Source organism: Heliconius melpomene, chromosome 10 (assembly GCF_056956725.1).
Source record: "Heliconius melpomene rosina isolate 202511_hmr_F chromosome 10, ASM5695672v1, whole genome shotgun sequence".
Taxonomy (NCBI): domain Eukaryota; kingdom Metazoa; phylum Arthropoda; class Insecta; order Lepidoptera; family Nymphalidae; genus Heliconius; species Heliconius melpomene.
In genome coordinates this window covers 6,128,446-6,152,542 of record NC_140398.1, presented here as the reverse complement: position 1 = coordinate 6,152,542, position 24,097 = coordinate 6,128,446, and the positions used below count along the sequence as shown (strand labels likewise).

At 32.7% G+C, this 24,097-nt stretch overlaps 1 protein-coding gene across 2 annotated transcripts in view; it reads right to left on the bottom strand.

Annotated features, from left to right (window-relative positions):
- The window catches only part of LOC146535313 (uncharacterized), a 212,387-nt gene that overhangs the window by 17,885 nt on the left and 170,405 nt on the right, over positions 1–24,097 (bottom strand). For both annotated transcript variants that reach the window (XM_085191359.1, XM_085191360.1), the window contains exons 2-5: positions 18,765–18,854; positions 6,570–6,772; positions 1,622–1,723; positions 925–1,033 (exon numbers count right to left, since the gene is read on the bottom strand). In XM_085191359.1, coding sequence (XP_085047485.1) covers positions 925–1,033; positions 1,622–1,723; positions 6,570–6,772; positions 18,765–18,854 — 504 coding nt within the window. The remainder of the gene's footprint in view (positions 1–924; positions 1,034–1,621; positions 1,724–6,569; positions 6,773–18,764; positions 18,855–24,097) is intronic.

Below are 24,097 nucleotides of genomic sequence, written 5' to 3'. Positions count from 1 at the left end.
ATTGAATAAATTTTCACGTAAAAAGGAATGCAAAAATAATAAATTTAAGGTTTCAGGACATAGCTTTTGCTTCGTAAACGTTTTATATGTATTTCAAATGTATTTTTATACGTTTTTTATATACAATATTCTGTTATACGATATTTTATTAGAAAATGTTTTTCTAATAATATGTTGTTTTACAGAATGTAAAGTTGTTATAAATGTATTATTTGAGTTATAGTTTTTATTCATATACACACATAAACTCTTCTGTTATGTAGATTCTGGCAGATAGCGCTAAGTCCAACCTACGCAGCATAGAAGACTAAAATTTGGTAAGCTTATTTATTTAGAGAGGGTAAGGAAGCATGTAAAAGAGGATTCTTGGTCGACGAAGACCACATCTCAAAATTAAAAGGAACAGAAAATACGAGAGAGAAAGGTGCGTTAAGCTATGGGATATAAACTTACAACTTTGTCGCCAATACGTTCCAAGTGTACTGTAACTACTCTTTAAAATTATAATAATATCATATTTATTGCAACAATGTAATATTTTATACTCTCTTCCCATAAATATATCACTGCTTTGGAGCCGATGTTTTGGACACATTTTACTTGTCTGCGGTCACTTTCGTTTATAATTTATAGTTTTATATAGTCTATAATATTTATGAATAGTATGTAGTTTGTATGAGGCCAGTCGTGGTGCGTGCGAATGTAAACGCGACAGGTTTTGGGTTTGATTCCCATTCGAGGAAATTACATACTTATTAATATCTTACTTCTCGCTCTGGTAACAAGCCAAAACGCACTCGACAAGCAATGCTTTCCGAAGGAAAGTGGGTTACGGAAGAATCTTAATGGGAACGGAGTGTTATAACACCAGGTTACCTGCTATATGCGGGACCCAAGGTGAAGCTGAATAAAAAAGAAACTTACCAACAACGTCGAGTCGTAAGAATATGCTCGAGGGTGGATGCGATGACACCTGACATTCGTAAATACCGGCGTCCCGTTTCTGCACAAAACGTACTTTGAGCGTCCAATCCTGGAGGAAAAAGAATAAAAAATTATTTAAAATATTTAATACAAGGCCATCATAGTGCAGCGGCACAGTGTTTGACTGTAAATGCGATGGATGTGGGTTCGATTCCTATTCGGAGCAATTAATTATTTAATATATTAATTTCGTCGCCCGTGTAACAAGAACCCAGCGTTAAGTTTCGCTACTCAACACGCAATGTCGGGGAAATTCAGCAATAAATTCTCTGCCTATCGTGTCATATACTAGTAGGAAAATAGAATAACAAGATATTAGAGCATTGCTAGCTTTGTTCATTCGAGGATCTGAAAGTGCTTGTAAAAGTCTATTTGAATTTGAGAAGAATATTTTGAATTTGACTTTGAGTGGGAATGGTCGCATCTTGAGATACTTTTTAAGGGGCGACTGCTTTGCAAGTCTAATGACAATATGGCACCAAATATGATATGTTTAGCAAGTTTACAACTTTAGAATTCTTAATACCAGCCTCTGCTTAGCTCATCTCATTCTTACACCAAAAGGAAAGAATAGAGTGAACTTCTTATTTCAGGTATTAGTATTATAAATGCGATACGTAAATAAAACATCACTTACTTCTGAATGTTGAAGATGTATAGCCTGAAACCTCTGGTCAGAACTGTACGTGGTCAGTCCAACTGTTAACAGATGATAATCTTTTCTTCTTATCCATGATACCTGGGAATAAAATAATAATTATAAAAAAATATATATTATATTTGTTGGGCAATTGCCATTTATTCAGTATTGGTCGTTGCCCGATTTTTAAGACGTAAAGTCGAAAATCTCATGTTGTCCCGTTCCCTTAGGAATTTCAAGAAATCCTCTTTTACCTACGTAAATGTCAAATGTCAATTGTCTTAGTAAAATAGCTTCGTCTGTGCTTTGGCCTGTCATTTAGCATGTAGGTACACGAAGGGGGGAAGGAAGAACCGGCGGCCTCAATAAAAAAATATATTTGATAATAAACGTTCAACACTGGTATACATTTCAATTATGCCATGAAATTTTAACACGAAACGAACTCTTACTAGAAATAATCATTTCCTGTAATCCATTCAAACCCTTGGTTTCGCATATAAGCGTAATTTAATTTATCATTAATTATAATAATGAGCTGTGATTGCGGAACGTTTAAGCTAAAATGAGGCCCAAAAATAACAGATGCTGATAAAATTTAACATCCCGAATAAGTCTTTTCGGGGCAATTATGTAGAAAATTAGAAACGTAGCGCTTGTACCGCTTAAGGGGCGACCTTTTAAGAATATGAATGTGTTTAGCTTTAAAATTGGATATAATTTTCTTATCTGATCTTGGCATGGCATGTATACGGAGAACGGAGTGTCTTTCCTTAGACTCAATGTCTTATTGCACGCTGCTATTAAAATTAAAACAACGTTTATCATTTAAGTACATTTAATTCCAATAATACACTAATTCCTAAAGGTAACACTATAAAGATAGATTAGTAGGAAAAGCAGTGTTTTAGCACCAGTAAAGTAAAAAAATCGAGGCCATAGTGCCACAGCATCTGATTGTAAACGACTGTTTGGGCGCCACCCCTACTCGAGAGAATGTTTATATTTCATTCGTTAGCAAGTTCCATTTCTCCGCTCTGGTAAGCAAAGCGCGGAGTTAAGTTCCTCCACTCATCAAACAATTTCTTGAAAATTGTGCAGAAATTAAGAAACGGAGTGTCTTAACACAAGTTTTCCTCTGTAAATTTGAGACTATTTATATTACTTTAGTAGCTAAAGTCTTTAATAAAAAGCACGTGGAGATCGAGTATTAATATAAATTTCTTTTATAGTAACGATACAATCAAGCTTTAAAGAAGTAATTTCGTTCCTTTTCCCCCTAGAAGCACCACTATAATAAAAGTCCATATAAAACCGAAGCATCTCACAATTACACGGTAGACGCAGTTACAATCTAATTTCGAGTGCGTACACGTACAAAATTTCCTCTTCATTCCTACCTCGATACAATTTTGGCTACAAAGAAAATTCTCCGAAATACCAAACAGGAAATCCCTTACGTTTTCCATTCGAACTCTGCTTTTATGAGTTTTGCAATATATTTTGACTTTTATAATACAACCTGTATGAGTATATACTTTTCTAAATAAGAAGAAAATATTCCTTATACTATGTGGTCGATCAGAAAGCAGAGAAATGTACTTCCAACAAAATTTTAGACTTACATTAGTTCTTAACAGTAACAAGAGTTGTTACAGTACTACGAACTGCTTAATCTGACCTCAGAAATGTTAAATATACAGATATGCCACAAACTTGTCGTCTCCTGTTCTTATTTAAAATCTAACCATTTCTTATTACAAATACTTAAGTTAGTTTGCGATTTTCTCTTTTAAGCTGTACATTGTAGCCCTCAAGGCAGATGGGTAGAAGGTATGTGGTGTTGAGAAATTCCGATCTCCACTCACCGCCTAAACTTCGAGACATTACATGCTGTGTAGAGGAACTCAATGTCATTGCCCCAAATGGGGAACCGAACCTACAATCGTTTATAGTCAAGGGCTGTGCCGCTGCGCCCCAACGACCTCTTGAGATTTCCGAACATGAAACTAAATATATATATATATATAACAATACAACAGTAAAACAATCATAATAAGCATTTTGCCCATCAAATTAATCTAATCAAACAAAGTTAAGTACTTAACACCTTCCCACTAAACTTACATCACCTTTGTAATGAGTAAAAATATCCCGCATAATATGAGAAAGGGATGGTATCCGCGAGGTGTGAAATGAGAGAATTCATTATCTTTGACATGTTATGTGCAAACGAAATTCATTCTTATTTTTAAAGCACTAAGATTCAAAATGAAAATGGAGTGACGAAGATAATTTGCGGTTTGTTTTTCATAAACATGCCTTTGAAGGAAATGATGAGCCATTTGGAGGGCAAAGGTGATAATTTGTACAATTGAGAATAATTATCATAATAAGCAACTAGCTACAGACAGTCCCAAAGGAAAAAAATGTTTGAATCTATTTGGGTATTTGGAGAGAAAAGGTATAAATATTATCTACTAGTGAACGCGCGCGGCTTCGCCCGCTTGTATAATATTTATTAGGATTAAGAAGAAAATATATGTCTAAATAATCAAAATAAGCCGAAAAAAATAATCAAAATAAGCCGATAAAAAATATCAGCTTTACGTTGTATCCCGCACACAGCAGGGTAGGCAGAGGGACCCTAGTGTTAAGACACTCCGTTCCCCGCATTCTGCCGAATTCTGAGGGCATTGCGTGTTGAGTGGCAGAACACAACGCCGCCCTTTGCCTCGACTCCAGAGCGAAGAAATGGAAATATAAATTTAAATCAATATTTCATCTTCTCGAGTGGGGATCGAACCACAACCAGTCGGTTTTACAGTCACACTTTGTGTGTCTGCGCCACGACTTGCCTCAGAAAAATATCAGAGTAATAAAATGAACAAACAAAATAAGTAAAACTAATTAAAGGAAAAAATAGGAAAAAAAATGAGCTGGATATATCATTTATTGAAGGATGCAATCAGCTATTTTACATCACATTAATAATTTCCATTTAACCTGTACTTGCGGTCAGAGCTTACTCGGGCACTTATAATGTATGTATGTGAGTGTGTGTCATACACGGCTGAAGTCATAATTAAAAACTAGTACTACAAAGAGCTTAACTGAAGGTATCATTTTTTTAGGTTCACGCTATATCCCGCTGTTTCCCTGTTTCCTCTGAATTCTTGAGGGCAAGTGTTCAGTGGCGGAACTTAACGCCGCGCCCCGTCACTAAAGCGAGGAAATGAAAATATTAAATAGTTAATTTATAAATAAAACAATCTGCATAATATTTAAGATCCTGAAATACGATAACGATTATGGAACACAATACACCAAATCCGTTTACCTTTTTATCATATTTTATTTTGTTTGTAAAGTTCAGCAAAAATTGGGGCTTATTTCACAGATTTCAGATATTTAGCCCCAAAAGTTTTTGTTTTTGTTCTACCTAACATTTATATTTTAGTAAATGGGTTTTATAGGATTATCATTATGAGGCACATTCGACCGTGGGATACGATTAAATTCTACAGAACGCTAACGTCCCGGAATAAAAGGGTATATATTTAGAATTTGATCCGACGTTTGTTATGTTATGTTAATATGTTTTGTATATTTGTTTATCATATAAATAAATATGTAAAACTTAATTGAGGCCGGCGTGGCACGTCTGGACAAACCTACGACTGTAAGGGCGTTGGGTTCAGCATCTCAACATGAAATGCCTCTAGAAATCGGAGGAAAGTGGGGAACGAAAGTGCCTTAATGGGAACAGCGTATCATTGACACTATGTTCCCAGGTTCCCGTCGATTAGGGTATTATGTGTATATTATGGGAATAGGTTATTATGTGTATATTATGAGAATAGAGTATTATGTGTACGCCACACATCGTGAAGGAAAAAAAAATGTCAATTTTCTATACATACTGTAATTAAAACCCTTTTGTTACTGTGTGTGGCAGATAGCACACGCAGACGTTACTACTGGATTTAGAAATTTGGCTCAGTGGGCTAAGGAGTGTAGGGAAGCACGAAAAGAAGATCTATTCGAAATTCTATTTGGTTTTTCGTTTTAAGTCTTAAAGTCCACGAAAAAAGTAGACGACTACGGCTAGTTGATATCTTAAATTTATATACATTTTTGGGAAATTTAAAGTTGTTTTTCACCTGAATACGTAAGATCTAGGGAAATGTATTTATTCCAGCGTCATGTTATAACCCGCACACAATGTAGGCCATTCGCCATTTCTACCGGATTCCGGAGGAACTTAACGCCGCGCTTTGTTTGTCTCGATTCCAGAACAAAGAAATGAAAATATTAAATATTTAATTTCCTCGAGTGGGCATCGAACTCACAATCCGTCGCATTTATAGTCAGAATTTTTATATTTTCATATGTAGTTTTGCTATCAATTTTCTCACAAAAAATATTTTTAAACAAACTCTTATATAGAAAGTTTAGCAAAAAGTCTTAGGAGAGCACAGCAGTAACATGAAACGTTATTTTTAACGTAACTTACGATTTATATCAACAAAATTCGCCACAACTCAAATGTTACATATAGCTCAGCAGGAGAGCCCTTGAATGTGCACTTGTGCGTATACTACTTCGTGCAGAACTTTTTGAACGGATTTTAAACGCTTTTTGATTTTTATTAATTTTATTACATTTTTTCTTTTAAAATATTTTTTTTTTCGAAGCCTCGTGGAATAGGGGGATATATTTTGTGTTCCCATTGATAATTGTAGGTTTGATTCCTACTCGAGAAAATTAATTTTCTCGCTCTGATAACAAGCAAAAGTAAATCTCTGCATCCACCCCTCAACAAGTAATGTTTCCAATATTGTTGGAAAAGTGGGGAACGGAGTACCTTCACATTCCCCTCTGAGGATACAGTAAAATCAAAGATATCATCATACAAAAACAAATACAAAACTAAATGACTTACTATCCCATCACCGATATTCCTTATGACACACGGCAGCAAGGCAGTAGATCCTGTTTGTGAAGTAACTAAGGTATTGTTTTCAGTTGCAAACTGCTTCTCTTGTGTACCGTACACGAGGTCGTCCAGAGGCGGGAAGGTGACAGTGAGTTCATTCTCCTCTGGCCGTATAGTTGATGATTGTGATGAGGGTGGCGGAGATGGACCTGAAAAGAAAAGAATTTAGATAAGATGGGGCATATTCTCTAAAACAAAATTGGGGGGGAAGTGGGGTACAGAGTACTTGAGAATAAATGGCGTCGCTTCCTCATCCACTGCACGCGATGCGTCACTGTTCTCGTTTATTATAATTCCTTTAGTGGTTCTTCCTTCCTCTTTTGGATTGTTAAAAGCGTCTAGAAATATCGCTACTTTAATAATATTGTCTAGAAAATTTTAGTGCGCTTTCGATACAGCCCTCTTAAAACGCTAGTAAAGTAAACCACATCAAGTCAACATCGTATCTGATTGAAAGAGAAAAGCTTGCAAATATTTGCGATGCCATTTTTTATGGGCGAAAAAAATAAATAAAAAGGCACCAACAAAAAAGAAAGTGTGTATTGAATAACAATGTAAGGAGTTTAGTCTCTAGACAGTGATATGTTAAATGTGCCTAGTGGCATAGTTAGAAGGGTTATGACAAAAATCAATGGTTATAGATTTAACTATAACCATTAATCTAAAAATAACTTTTTTTGGACTCGTGTGCCACGAGTGCGATAGAGTTTGACTGTAAACGCGAGCATTTTAGGTTCAATTACCATTTTTCTTTTCTCTGCTCTGTTACTTTCTCTGCTCTGTTCTTTCTTCCGACCCTGCTATACATCAGAAGTCTTTAAAATGGGAGAAGACAAAAAAAACAGCGCGAATATATTTCTCCCTACTCGAAGTGTTGCGAAACATGCTATCCATACCTATATTATAAATTCGAAAGTAACTCTGTCTGTCTCTCTGTCTGTCTGTCTGTCTTTTACGCAATCAGGGCCAAACCGCTAATTTAATTGTGATAAAATACTCATATAGAGGATACTTGAGGGTCTCGGGATGAATATAGGATACTTTTTTTCTCATATTTGTAATATTTTCGATTTGTATCAGTATATTAAAATACTTATTAATTTGACATGCAATTTATTCAGCCATGTTTATAACAACCGCCGGTGCTAAGCAACGATTTGCAAAGTTTGTTGTTAGAAAACGTCACCCAAAAAATATAGATTTGTATACATTAACAAAAATTAGATGATTTCTATAATTTGATATTCATTCTTATGAAAATAAATATAAGAGTCACTTTTAGCATTTCATCTAGATGGAAATTATAGTTTACTGTATAACATTGTAATAAATAATTAAGGAGATGTCACTGATTCCAAATGATAGAATGATGATTCCAAGCCTATGAGTGGTATAGTATGACCGACGCGAACGGGCAGATGACTTTGATGATTTTTTTGTGAATTTTTATGTAATTATTTGCTGCTTATAATTAATTTATCTCAGTTCGGTTATCTATACCGATGTTACATACTTAAAATATCGTAATTTTAATCATTTGAGATTTTATTTAATGTTGTCCGCAAAAGTTAATAATTATTTAATATAGAAAAATGTTTAGTACGCGCGCACGGCAAACTTTAGGTACTTTTTCTAATATTAAGAATTTCCTTTAGTTACTTTTACTTCTTTTGTTTGTTGATTTCGGTTACTCAGATATTTTTTCTAATAATAAATCTCCACTTATTATTATTATTTAACTTATTTTAATTATTTAGGCTTATATTTTCGCGGGCGTAGCCGCGTCCGGGCCCACTAGTTAATAATAAAAAAACATTATATAATTTAAATCAGTGTAATAATAAACACATTCAATCAATTATAATAATAATCATAAGTAAATAGTTTCAGTTACAAGCAAAAGTGTTAAAAGAAGAAAATACAAAAAAATAAAAGGTATACTTTCTAAACGACTCAGTTCTTAAACAAATAGAATGGCTCCCTGAGCGTAATATCTTTCAGCACTCAAAAGAAAAAGAAAGTGTTCTAACAATACAATCTTTTACTGTGATCTAAATAGTTCTGCGAGACGTTGTAGGATGCTCTTACTGAGCATTTAGTCTTATGCAAAAAGATACGTTTAAAGTCTATGAAGAAATTTTAATGTTTTTTTTATAATTGATTTCCTATTTAGGAATGAAGAAAAATGTATAAATTACAATAAAATAAGTTCCAACAGTCGACATTGGTGGAAAGCTAAAAAAGTTACAATTCTAGACTAAATAATTCCTCAATATAGAATCGAACCTGCTTACCCCATGTGAACAGTAAAACAAATTCTAGCTATGCTACGGTAAAATTGTAAAGCACTGAACGAACTAATTTATAATTTATATCTTGCCTGAGATAGCTGCAGCTGTTCAGGTGGATATCTCTAGGGTCTTTCTTAGCTCTAAGAGAATAAAATTAGATACTATTTCAGTGCTAGAGTTACATTTTCAATCACTATAATCAGTGAGAAGTTTGTTTATTTCTCTCATTTCTGAATTCTATTTGTAATTTTATTTATATCTCTTTTTAGCTGACAAATTGCTGCGTTGAGTTTCGCCACTTAATACTAAGGTTCTCGTATTTAGGCGGAAAAGGCTGCTTTGCTAATTAAGATACTACTTAATTTTGAAGGATCCTATAATGATCGTAACATTAATTCTAAAGTGAAGAATATTTAGGAAGTGTAAAAGAGCACTAAGAAAACGTTACTCGAAACTTCTATAAAAATAGATAAAACAAAGTTGACGACGACGACTCCTTTTAATTTCAAATAAAAATAAATCCATACAAATCGAACCCAAAACTACCATTCGAAATCAAATACACAACAATCCATACATGACAACTTTATCTTTTATATTCTTTTTCCAACGGTTGTCTTACTTTAAGAGAATTAAGTAAAAATTGCAGCATCTTCACTAATGCTACCTGGCCGGCGTCCAGGAGATAATTTAATGTGAATTAACCTAATAATGCTATCTTGAATTTTTGTTCCACTTTTATGTCCAATAAATTTTATTAATTGTTATCTTATAAAGTAATTGGGTTAGTTTTATTATGACTTATTTAATATCAATGTTTTTAGTTTATCTGTTATAAGAATAATGATATATCGAAATAATTAAAATAAATGGGCTATAGCTATCGTGGCACAGCATCTGTCTGTAAACCGTACCGAACCGACGGTTGTGGATTCGATTCCAGTCAGAGAATGAATGATTTTTATTTTTCAACTCTAGTTACATTTAACGAGGCATGGAGTTTCGCCACTCAACACACAATGCCCCCAGAATTCGACGCAAAGTTGGGAACGGAAAGTGTTTTAATGGGAACGAAGTGCCTTTACACTATGTCTTTACGCTACTTATACAATACTCGCATGTACGTGTATATGATATCACATATATTACATATTTTTTTAGAGAATCGACATAAGCATCAAATAAAAAAAAAATCCATATAAATTCCATTGAAAAATAACATAAAAATGGAAAAAAAAAGCTAATTGTACCCTGCTACAAACAACGCCACTTCCAAAGTATAAATCCGCGATGTTTATTTGCCCGTCGCGTCGCCCGTTCGTTAGCGTTTCGCCCGCGGTGACACAAATACTGTATATTTTCATATTATTCAACCGGCTTCTTGCTTCTGAGGCTTTAATATGACGCTGGAATGACCTCGGCAAGTAGCTATTATGAAAAATATTTAATATAATATTATAAAAGTAATAGATATTTTCTTGTATTTTCATGATTTTTCCTTTAGAATTTAAAATTGTATTATAGAGGTGGAGAGTTTATTGGTTTAATCTCAGAACTACTAATAAAAAAACATTTCTACTCCAAGTGTAAATTTCCCGGGTTTCGTTTCTACATAAGATTTATTTTTTACAAATAATTAAACTCAAGTTTTAGCTTCGGTTCCCACTCGGAGGAATTAATTGTTTAATATTTTCATTTCCTCGCTCTGGTATCGGTAAAGTACGGTGTTGAGTTGCGCCAGTCAACATGCAATGTCTCAAGTATTCGGCAGAACGGAAGCCCTCCGTCAACATAAAATTTAACGTAAGTTATTTATAGCTATTTTGTCTGACTGACTGAACTGACTGAAAATAATATATAAATATATATACAATCACTGCTCTTATAGCAGTGGGAATCAAACAAACGACCATCTCGTTTACAATCAGAGAGTGATCCATTGAACCACGACATTCTAAAAACATAAAATGCATATATTTTAAAATGAAATCAACTTTACGTAAAACAATAAGAAAAATAAGCTTGTAATATAAAATTTCCAGAAACAAATGAAACATTTATGAAGCAAAGTATAAATATATTGTCGTAAAATGTAAAATTTCGTTATTCCCAAGTTAACGCAATAAATGTATTCTTTTCGTGTTCGAGAACAATTTTCGTTTCCTCTTTATGAATTAAATGCTTGGGTTTGTGAGAATTATCTTGAAGAATATCTAGATTTTTGTAGCTCAACGCTCGTTTTAAACGTAGCATAGATGAATAGAGATCTTAGGTTTAAAATTCAAGTAAAGTAAAATTCAAAGAGAAAACAGTGAAGAATTCTATAATTGTATAAATTATAATTTTCGTTATTAAATTAAAAAGATTTATACATCTATATTTATAAAATTTAAAATATTTCAATTACCATCCCATGAAAACGTTGATGAAATTATAAAAATAGTAAAAGACATATTATTACAGCAGTTTTAATTCACGGCAATATGTTAAAACTGTCATTATTTCTAAGAAATAATCAAAGAGAATGTTTCAAGTCGCAAAGCCTATTATTATTTATGTGAAGTTGAAATTGATTCAAAAGACACGGCTTATTATTTTAATGAAGAGCATAGCGTACTAAGCGACTAAATATAATATGTAAGGAAGAGGATAAATGTGTCAACGTAAACGTATAATACTAAAAGTTATGTTTTAAAAATTCATTAAAAAAAAATGAGTATGTTAAAATCGCCTAGATGACTTTTTAATAAAGTATGCTGATTTCTATGTCAGTTGATACAACGGACTTAAAAATGAAGGTAAACGCCAAAAAAGTGCTCAGAAAATTATGAAACCGAGTTCAAAAGACGCAGAAAAAAATTCTGATTAACCAAATATAGTATATATTAGTTAGAAATAATGACCATAGAGGATATATAAAGACGACTCAAATTACTGGCTGGCACTTTTTAAGGCTGTCAACGGCGACCGAAAGAGGAAGATCGCTAACGTCACTCTGCCCGATGAATTCTTTAGAACCGGATATTGTTATTAGACTGCTAGATAATTCCCTTGAGTTGTTTAATAATTATTTGAAGCCTTGTTTAATTCATTACCTTTTCCTCTTTTTTAAATATTTCCAATAGTTTCTTACAGTACATATTTAACTCAATATCGTAAAAAATGGCGATTGAATCAATTATTCTTTCAATTTCAATAAGGTAACTTAGCTGGAAGGTATATAAGAGTATAGTGACTTTATATTTCTCCTTCATTTTCTATTTTCTATTTATTTTATTCACAGAAACCATTTCGTACATTTTTCTTTTCACAAAAAACCGCTCTGTTTGCAAAGTATTCTACTTAAAAAGCTCACTGTAAATTGTTTGAATTAAACAAACGACGCTTATTTAATACAAATGAGTGCTTACGGTTTTGTAGCTTTGCTTTAGTTACGTTTAAGTTCGTGAATTAAAATTTGTTCTACTATGATAGTGTGGAATGTAATGGAGCAGATAGCGGATTCAAAATGGCATTCCGGTAAGGTTTATTTCTTAAATACTAGCGGCCCGCCCGCGGCTTCGCCTGCGTGAACTACGTCATTATTAATTTCTGTCTCCATGGGTACCTACGTCCTATAAGTGAGGTCCATGCAAAATTTGAGACTCCTAGCATTTGTAGTAACGAAGTTTCATACAAACTTTCAACCCCAAAAACAACCCCTTAAAAGTCGAATATTGCAAATTCCCGTCTTAGCGAGCACCTACGTCCTATAAGTAACTCTTATGCAAAATTTGAGATTCCTAGCACTTGTAGTTTCTGAGATTTCGTGATGAGTGAGTAACCTTTCGATTTTATATATATAGATTGAATTTTATTATAATTTTATTATATAGATTGTAGTGGCGCAACAGCAGGTCGCGTGACAGTAAGCGTGACAGTTGTTGATTAGATACTCAAAGGAATGAGATGTTATTATTTCTTCACTCTTGTAAAAAGACAAAGCGCGATGTTGAATCCCACCACTCAACACATAATGTCTCAAAAATGGGCGGAAACGGGAAGCGGGATGTCTTATCACTGGTTTCCCTACCCTCTTATATGCGGGATACAACGAGAAACTAAAATAAAAAAAAACATAATCTAAATGTCCATTCAACCACTGAACCTATACGAGTTAATAATTGTCGTAGCGAAACATTAATCACTCGGCTATCATGACAACGGCTGTCGTGTTGCATGGGAACGTAAGTGGACCGCAAAAATGAAACTACGTGATTTATTAATAATCTTGCCAAGTAAATTGTATTTCTGTGTAGAACTTAGCTGTTTGTATAGCGTAAGGTGGTTTTGGGTTCAATTTTTGTTAAACATTGGTATTGTTAGTTTTTCTATTATTTTTGTGAACTCACACGGTGCTGAGTTCCGCCATTCAACTTTAATATTTTTTTAATTAGTGCAGAAAATGGAGGATCGAGTGTTTTTGCACCGTGTTTTTACCTTTTCCAACACGCTTTTGGAACTATTATATAATTACGAGTATGTAATAAAATCTAAATCTTTGCAGCCAGGATCTGATAAGAACTCTTCAGAGGTTTCACTAGTAAAGTCATCTTTGACTTTATTATCTTGGAAAAGAAATTCTACCATCACATAAAACTGCCGATTCATAAGTTTCATTCTTCAATCTTGTATCAAATCTTCCTTGTGGATGTATCTCAGCAATATCATTCCATATAGACGTTTCCTCTAAGCTATCAGCAACTTAAGGCTGATAATCCAAACTTTTGTGACGAAACTTCCGGTGTACTTCCGTAAACTATCTGGAAAGCTTGATAGGACCAATAGAAGAAAGCTTTATTAGTTACTGGTTTACTTGTTAGAATTATGTTTATATAATTGTTTTATATATTTTAATTTTCTTATAGGTTTCTTTTTGTTAGCCATCGTGACTTACAGCAAACGATATACGGGGTCGTTGAGGTGCAGTGATCCAGCGTCTGTGATTCCCACTCGAGTAAATAAACTATTCATTTTTTTCGCCCTGATTACAAGACAAAGTACGGTGTTGAATTCCGTCATTAACACGCAGACGGAGGACGATGGACGAAAGGCGGAGGGCGGAGGGTGGAGTATGGAGAATGGAGGGCGAATCGAGAAAGGCGATGGGTGAATTGCAAGGGGCGAAGGGTAAAGAACGAAGGACGAAGGTCTAAGGATGCAGTGTGGAACGGAGTGTTTTAGCACTAAGTTTCTTTGCCAGGGTAGGCATTGCAGGAAAAATCGACGAAGCTGTTTGAATGAAACTCGAGGATTCCACAAACCATGTGTATAATCAGACACTTCCAAGCTACTTCAGTTAATTAACAGATAGCGCTAATTTGTATTCACATTGAAGTCAGTATTAACGAGAGTAGGTAATTGGTGTCTACGGTGTTTGATGGGATAATTACAATATCACGTAATACAGTAAAGTTAGTTAATAAGCTGTAATATAAGTGTTTTTTATCAAAAACTATTAAGCTTACGAAAGAAAATCTAGTACATTCCGTTTTCTAGTCTTTATATGAAAAGAAAATGTAAAATTTTGCACCAAATTATACTCATATAATAATAATAATGCTTTTTTTTACGGGTTCACGCTTTTCCTCCTAAAACATGGTAGCTATTGATAGGACATTTCATTCATCATGTGCGTGCGTGTTGAGTGGCGGAATTCAACATAATTTTTAAACACATAGGTAGGTATACTTAAAAATTTATAGTGCAGTTGCAAATATATATCACCGCGTTGCTCTCTTCTTTCTAAACAGAAAAATAAAATAAGCTTATTCTTAGGAGAAATATTGTAATATTTATCTTTACAAACAATAAAAATGATATAATAGTTGGCTTTAAGTAAACTGGATCATATTTTAAAATGTATTTATTAGCAAGATTAAGTTGAAAGAAATTTCAATACTATTATAATATTATTACAAAATATGTATTTCTATAGAAAAATGCTTTATTATTTCAGTCTTTATGTTTCTTTTATACGACCCGACGACGGGCAGGAAAAAATTGTAAATTATTTTAGTAATTAGTTACTTTGATAAATTTTATTGATAACTACTATCCTGTAACTGTTGTGTAAATATATGGGTGATATTGTTTATGCCCAATAATATTATAATGCAATACAAAAATATTTTTTGAATTCGAACCAGTAGTTCTTAAGATAATCGCGATTATAATTTCAACCCTTCATTTTAATTGCTTCACGCTCCAGAAAACCGACAATTCCTCATATATTTTGTCAAATAAAGCTGCATTTTCACAGGTTTTCGTCGACGAGACGGTAGACACTGAAATGGTCTAAAATTAAAACGTTTCTTAACGAGCTGGCATATTGCCTTGAAGGCATCCGGGAATACTTACAATAGAATTGCACGTGCGGTTTTGTAACGAAGAAAAGTACTTTGAATAATAAAGTAGTTAAAAATAATTTGAGATGTGAATTTAATACACACATTACTTGTATCAGGCATACTTTTTCTATTGTGTAATCATAGCAAAGATATATACTTTAATATATATGTATTTTTAATATATTATTATTATATTTTTTTTAACTTTTCCTACCTATAACAAAAAAAAATACCACAAAAAGAGCTTATTTATGGTTTGAGTAAAAAACATGTTAAATTCCATTGTAAGTCAAAAATAACTTCTGCCAAAAAATATAAAACAAGATAAGACGATAAGAAAATTATAACCCCCAAAACACAATTATGTTAGAAAAAACCGGGAAGGCCGAGGGTTTTGCGTTTCCCTAATTCCATTCTTTTTGGTACTCGACAATGAATAACCGCAACAATAACGACCATCAAAATGTAAGTTCACAAAGAGACACGTTGAATTCTTGCAAGGAAAAGAACTTGTACGGTTAAATAAAATACCCGAGGGGTTACAAGCGGTACTTAAATAATTCTACTTGTAACGTCTCCTTTATTAAGAATATAAAACTTTTGTCTGATTTTTTTTATCTCTTTTTATATCCTTAGCCAGGGAATATAGTAATTTCTTTTTTTAGCTTCCCGTAGTATCTCGTAGGTAGGTAGAGGGGAACCTGGGAACCTAGTGCTAAGAGACTGTTCTTATTAATACGCTTTCATTCCCTACTCTCCCTCCATCTCAAATCCAAGAGCCATTGTGTAATGGGCAAAAGTGGGGAACGGAAGTGTCTTAATAGGAACGGATTGTCTTAATATTAGGTTCCTAAATTCCCACTGTTTATCCTGCTAAGTACGAGATAAAAAAACAATTCTTCAATAACTGACTGGCTAACTAGGTGATGTTTATTAGGGTAAAAACGCATTTTTTTTTAATTTGGACAAGCGAAGTTACAGGCTAAAACGAATATTATATATTATTATTATATCAAAACTTCTTCTATGTAACATTTTTGGTTGACCCCCATATTGGTACATCAAAGTGATTGGATTACAAGCATTCTATATAGGCCCTGGCAGGTTGCCTTTGCAAACAAGTTTTATTAATACCACACTTTGTTTTGGCTTGCTTCTCTATATGTTACATGGAATATTGCACTATTTACTATTATTACTTTAGTTTTTAGTATGAAACTTGACCCGCTAACGTAAGAAATGGATAGGTGGGTCATTTTGTGGATTCCGTTTCGGCTTTGCTAAATTACATAGGTGTGGCAGCTTTGGGATCTTGGCCTAAAACATTTGTGATGAAAATAATTCTAAAAAACTAAAATAAATTTCTTATTTATTTTTAAATTAAATACACATTGAATTTAAAGAAGCATAAACTAAAGATACGCCGCACTACAGCATTTAATGCTTGAGATTCACTTGTTAACAACTTCAAGTGCACGGCAATAGGCTTTTTCTTACATAATGTAATTATTATATGATTTATAATTTGTACTGGAAAATACTTTTATTATAAACATATTTAGAGGCCCCTCGTGACCCACGGATACAAGCGTGCGACTGTAAACTCGACAGGTTGTAGGTTCGATTGCCACTCGAGAAAATGAAATAATTCACACTTTTAGGCAGAATTCAGCCGCAAATGGCGAACAGAAGTGATTCAATAGGAACGGAAATTGAAAATATTTTTACCTATCTCTTAAAATAACAAGTAACTTATAAAGGAAAAAATATATTTCAGTCAATTTCCATAAATAATTTATTTCTTTACTTTTCTAATGTATTCTCAATAAAAGTTGAATTAAAATGTATAAATAAGATTTTTATTTGGCGTGAATTCTTTATATATATGTATCTTTATATTGAAATAAAGCGCGTAATAAGATTCCATTCGCCAGAAGCCTTGGCTTGACTCACAGAATGCAATAACTAAACCAATAAATTCGTTCTTAGAGTAACTTCCACAAATATCTGTTCTGTTTTCTTTTTGTCTTTTAAAAATAACGTGTGATACATTTTTATTTTATTCTATTGTATTGTATTGTATTTTATTGTATACAAGTTTGTAGAAACTCTATTCGTTCCACCTCTCAATATACATTGTCCCGAAATTTAGGTAAAGCTAAAAAAAGAAAAAAATATAGAAAACTCTTCGAAACAGAATATTTTCTAAATGCAAACCGTTTGAAGTCATTAAGCCTATTACCGACCGGCTAATGAGAGCATCTAGGGTAGAAACTGTATTTATGCCACGTAACGTTCTCCCCCCACTTCTTTAGAATTTACTAGTTAGTTAGTTAGTTAGTTACGATGCATCTCTTTATGTGGCTTAATTATACTATTTATTAGCTTTTGCTAGAGACGTAAAGGCAAATGGAAGTAATTAAAAGTTGTGTATGCATATGACACATTCTAAGTGCCTGAGGTAAGACCAGACCACCTGCGTGTTAAGTAGCAGAACTCAACACAACGTTTTGCCTCTTGCCTCAGCGTGAAAATGAAATGATAAATGTTTCATTTCTTCGAGTGGAAATCGAACCTACAACCTGTCGCGTTTATAATCGCATGCTTGTACCCTTGCGCCATGACTGGCCTCATATATATCTTCATAATCACCTAAATATTCAATTACTCGCAATTAATTTTGAAAGCAAAAAACTTAAATTAGGCTTCAACCACAGAAACTGACCTACATGTCAGTAGGTCAGGTGAGATGGCCGTTGCTCTCAGATAGGTGTTATGTTATTAGCATTAAAAAAACCAACTGATTTTATCTTTTTACTGATATTTTATTTTTTATTTTACCGTTTACTCGAGGCTTCACCCGCTGTCCCTGAGGTTTACCAGTGGTAAAACGGAAATTACTAAGGATTATGTATGATATATTTACAACGAATGAAACTATTCAGCTTAATAATATTAGTATAGAAGTATAGATGAATAATAGAATGATGGACTCGATTTTAGAAGAGAAATTCGCATCACAATCGGTTTATTCGTTTAGGAGCTAAGATGTTACGGACAAACACATCAAAATTAAAGTTATATAACACTACTCATTTTGCATCGGGGGTTAATAATATTATAGTATTTCTTAATTGTATATAAATAATTTACCAAGTGTACTTGCCAACTATAATTTTACCAACATAATATGCTTATGGAACATGTTTATTTAAATCTGTATTAATTGAAATAGTTCTTATAATAATTTAAATTAGTACGCATTTACCTGTTTAAGCTGTAATCTTTCAAGTATATTTCAGCAGAGGAACTAAACGCCGCGCGATGTCTTATTACTAGAGCAAGGAAATGAAATCAAACCCACAAGTCTCATAAATAAAATTAGAATTTTCTTATGCAATATAAATATAAAATTAATAAAAACACTAAAAGTAAACAAAATCTAAACACTACATACATACCTTCCCCACTTCCAATGACTGTGTGAATAAGGAGCACGACAATACCCAGGCACCTCTGCCCCTCCGACATCGCTGTCCTGGGTTTAGTACCTGAAATAAAAAATTTTGAACTATTATTAAAAAAAAATAATAACAAAAAAAAAATTCAGTATTGTGGGCCAAAGGGAAGCACAATTATAAAAGTTGACAAACTTAAGTTTGCGGCCGTATGCACTCATTTTGTGTGAAATAAACAACAAATATAAGTTTGCAATGGTTTTGTTCTTTGAAATACAAATAAATTATCATTATTCGGATTTTTCCTTTTATTTCTAATGTTAGTTCTCATATCTTGCCAAATTTCATAAATATGAGTTCATGGGCAGTACTCTATAGGCTTTCGTTACACGCTCAAGTCAACGATCTTAACATAATGCACATTATAACATAAATTTTGATATAATGATATTTTGATGTAAAACATAGATATTATCATAATATTTCAAAGATAATATTTATAATAATGGCTTAATTTCGCAGTCTATTACACGTTTAGCTTTAGAACCTGTATTTATATATTTTTATAATAGAATCTCACAATATTTATATAAAAAAATACCATAATCTAATTTATAAAATTAGTAGGGATCTTTATTTTTTTTTAGGCTTTACGCCATATCCCGCATATAGCAGGGTACGCAGAGTGACACCAGTGCTAAGATCCTCCGTTTGCCACGCATTGTCCAATTTTTTTAAACATTGAATGTATATGCCACCATATACACTGGGCTGCTGTGTCACGACGGCCACATTTTAATTTTTTTTGTTAATTATTTTTGTCGAAGTACTCCCCAAATTAAATGATTCAAGTAGAAATAATGCAGTGCGCAGCGTTTAGTTACGTGATCCATTATTGATGTTAGGTCCATTTTAGAAACTTTACGTGCTAAAACCAATGCCGCATTATACAGAAAGTGGAGAAATGTAATCATGCCCCTTAGGAAATATTGAATCTAGCACCATCGCTAACAGGATAATTCTTGCCGACTCCGATACAAAAGCGTCTTTTTTCTACATTATTTCTAGATAATATATTTAAAATAGATTATAAGTTACAAAGTTAAACTTTACAAACAATGATCGAACGATGGTTAAGGAATTTTGCTATGCTAAGTATTCTAACATGCTTGAAAGTTTCTTAGAAAATTGTTGGTACTAAGTTATGTCATAAAAAACATTATTCAATAAACCGCTGAAAACTATTGAAAAGAAGTAGAAAAGAATCACTACTCTTTTCGATATACGTTCATCGAAAGTATGCTTTATAGGAGAATGAGAATAGATGAGTTTCAGCTTTACGCTTTTTCCCGAATTTAGCGGGATAGAGAGAAGAAATGCTTAGACACTCATTTCCCTACTTACAAACGTTACTTATTAATAATGCGGAAGATGACTCTGAGGTAAGTGCAATTCAATAATAAAATCAATTCCTATCAGTAGTTCCTGGGATTAGTGCGTTCAACCAAACCTACTCTTCAGCCTAGTAATATTAGGTAAAGATAAAGACAAGATAAGATGTGAATTCAATATGATTGAAATCAATTACAAGATCTTACAAGGTCGTATAGAACAAATCTATTTATATATAACTAAAGATCTGATCTAATTCGAACCGACGAGCTATTTTCCACCGTTTTTGGAGACGTCGTTATTAAATTTTTCCATTTATAATCTTCAATATGGAATTCTGGAAGATTTCCGTTTTGTAAGATTTATTTTTTATTATACAAAGAACTGTTTATTAAAACATCTTAAATTAAGTGAGAAATTAATAGAAATATAGAGACCATAGTGACGCAGTGCACCCACGTTTGACATATTTTACACTTTCCTCACTTACTTTCAAATTATTTAATCTAAATAAATAAAAATTGTTACTATATAAAAACAAAAATCATATCGAAATTTAACTTAAAATAAATCCATGTATGAAAACTCAGTCATCACATTAAATGGGCTTAAAAGCTTAAAATTAATATGAGTATCCAGAATTAAGGCTAACATAAAATATTACTGCTATAATTTCCTCGTGACGTTTTTAAATATATATTTTATAGTATAGGCACTTATGCTCTGCTTGCGGCTTCGCCCGCTGGGTATATATTAACATAGCACGCATGTATTAGGTACGTTTACCTCACTTTTGAATGTTTGGTTTGTAAGTTTTCATTGTCCGCAATTTTTTCGAAACATCGATATTTGAGTTACGGTACCTGAGTACCGTAACGAAAGTAATATATTTGATATTTTCATTTCCTCGCTCTGGTAATGAACCAAAGCGCGGCGTTGAGCTCCACCCACGGAATGTGAGGAACGGAAGTGTCTTAATGGGAACGGAATCTCTTAACACCAGATTCTTATTTTCCCTATGACTAATCTGATAAGTTTGGTATACAGTTGAAGCTAAAAAGAAATAAAAATAATCATTACACCCCACGGAGATCGAACCCACAATAAAACCAAAGACATTTAAATAAAATCATTCACGATCATAAGATTTACTTTATTACGTATCTACTATATAATAATCGCTAAACCCAAAGTGTTTTAAGCTACTCGTATTTCAAAAACATTTTCACTTTGCAACAGCTGTTGACTATTTCAGTGACTTTTAGTGGGAAAAAACAATATGGTATTTTAACCGACAATTTAAACCGCGAAGTTATTTTTAACAGAAAGTTATTTTTAACTGGTTTTATTTCATGGTCTATGCCACTATTGTTCTAGAGTTTCGCGTTTTAAAACACAAAAGGTTTCAAATCAAAAAATATTCTACGTATTTTACGCTTGGTGTTCCTTTATTTTTTTAATTTTATTCTTTATTGTTTGTAAGTGATATAACACTGTATTATTTCAGTATGTTTTTTACTAGCGACTAGCATTCGCCCTGACTTTGTATGAGTAGCAATATCGTTTTTCTTGCTTTTTTAAATTTCAGTGTGGATTTTTTTAAGCCTAAATATAATAACCTTGTAGAGATGACATGGAATTTCGAATGGAATTTGTAAAAATGTAAAAGAGAATTTTCAATTCCTTTTTTCTTGTTTAATAATAAAAAAGCAATATTCATTCAGTACTATTTGCCTTTACATTTTAAAAGTGGGCGTAGAATTAATTATATTACTGTTTTCCGCTTACGGTAAAATGAGCCGAATTTTTTATTCAACGTTTATAATTAGACAAGAGTAACAAGACAGCGCCTTAGACGTAGCTGTCCCACAGTGACACGCTCCAAAGTATTTTACTAAATAAAATGTATTATTTAAATATTTACTTCGCTGTGAGTGGAGAACGGAGTGTTTTAACACTGTGTTCCCTGAGCCTACCTTGTTTTGCAGGTTACAGCACAACGCTAAAAGAACAGGTCAAATGCGAGTCGGATTCGAGCCTGAACGGATCAGTCCCTATTTAAAAGTTTATTGATTTTAATTTATTATTTACTATTATAGAGAACATATAACTAAATATTATGTGAAAATTTCAAGCATCTACCTGATATCGTTATGAATATCCATCCAGTGAAAACAAGCAAAAATATTACGTTTGCTGTATGAGGACTCTTTAAATATTTATTTTATATTATTTTGTTTTTTAGTATGTGTTGTTATAGCGGCAACAGGAATACATCATTTATGCAAATTTGTACAGTCTAACTGTCACGGTTCCTGAGATATGGACAGACAGATGGACGGACAGTGTAATCTTAGTAGTGGGTTCCATTTTTCTTACGTCATTTTTTTTAGTAATAGCGTACGGAACCCTAAAAAAATATATTCATAAATAGAAAGTTAAGTGTTCTCAATTTCAGCGTATAATCTATAAGCCACTGGTCGCAGTGGGATGACAAAATTTATAGTACGATATGACACGATTCACCCCTAGGGAGGGCTTGCGACTATCTACCACCTATTATCCTGTATTTCAGAATATTTCCCTGTATTTCCTTCGCTTTTTGTTTACATGCAGGTCATTTTAGTTAGTTGAAATTTTGTATTACGATTTATTTTAAACACCTTCATTATGAAAAATATATTAAATTTAATAAATAGCTACCTGAGGTGGCGTTAGTACATACAGTAAATACTAAAAGTCACAGGGTTTAATCTGGATTCTTAATTGTTTATATTTAAATTCTTGAATACCTAAAAAGAATTCTCAATACAACAAACATACTTTATATCACATAATAAATAAAGTTTCATTTTATTGACACCTTTTTATTTTCTTAGCTCTGTGGTCACACCTACAAAGCTTACAATGTTTCGATAGATTACAATATCGCTAAAAAAAATATTTTAACGGTGTTTGACATACTCATATATATGTATAAAAGTTGAAAATAAAAGGAAAAGAAAATTAAATAAATTCTGATTTCTTCACACATGCCCTTCATACGTAACCTTATTATCGCTACTGTGTTCTCGAAGGTCAACCGAGGTCCTCACCCTGCCTCTGTTGCTATTCGTGCTTCACATTTTTTTTATTTCTTCCATCACTTATTCTCTCGACCATCCCAAACCTGTCATCATTACTGAGTAATATTAGCAAGCATATTATAAATTTTCTTTATTTTATATGTAAAATTCCCTAAAAAGTCCAATTCACTTGACAAATTGACAGTTCAATTTAATTTGTTAACTAACTTCTATATATAGAAAGAAAGCAGGAAAACTAGAGTAAATCTGTTCGGTATAAAAAATAAAAACACTAACATATTGGTTTTCATTTGGCTCTAAGCCCAAGTTAGGTCCGCATAGTTATGTACTGCGTAGGTTTAGAATGACGTACTATCTATAAAGCTTAAAAGTTAAAAGTAAAAAAAATATTATTTTATTATTTTATTTGCGGCGTTAACTTCCGCCAGTCAAAATATGTTGTTTTATTCAGTGGGTACGTGGAGTGTCTTCACACTAGATGCTTTGTGCCGGATACTTCGCTGTGTTCGTAATATAGCGTGAAGCTGAAAAAAAAACGTGGTGATCCTTCTCCTCCTATCCTATTCAAGTATGTTTATTGAAATATATAAATTATTATTCAATAACATGCAAATGAGCTAAGCTTGTAGCTTGTATGTAGTTTGTTGTGAAACTTTATATGATTTGAACTTGTTATTCTAAATAAAGTAATATTTTATATTGTATTTATATCAAGAAGGTTGAAGTTGATAGTTATATAAAACATGCTATTTTCATTTATACAGTATATAAATAAAATTGCAAAGTCTGCCTGTAATTTAAAAATAACCTTGTCTTGTGTGCATATATTTATTTACACGATACCAAAACTCAAAAAAA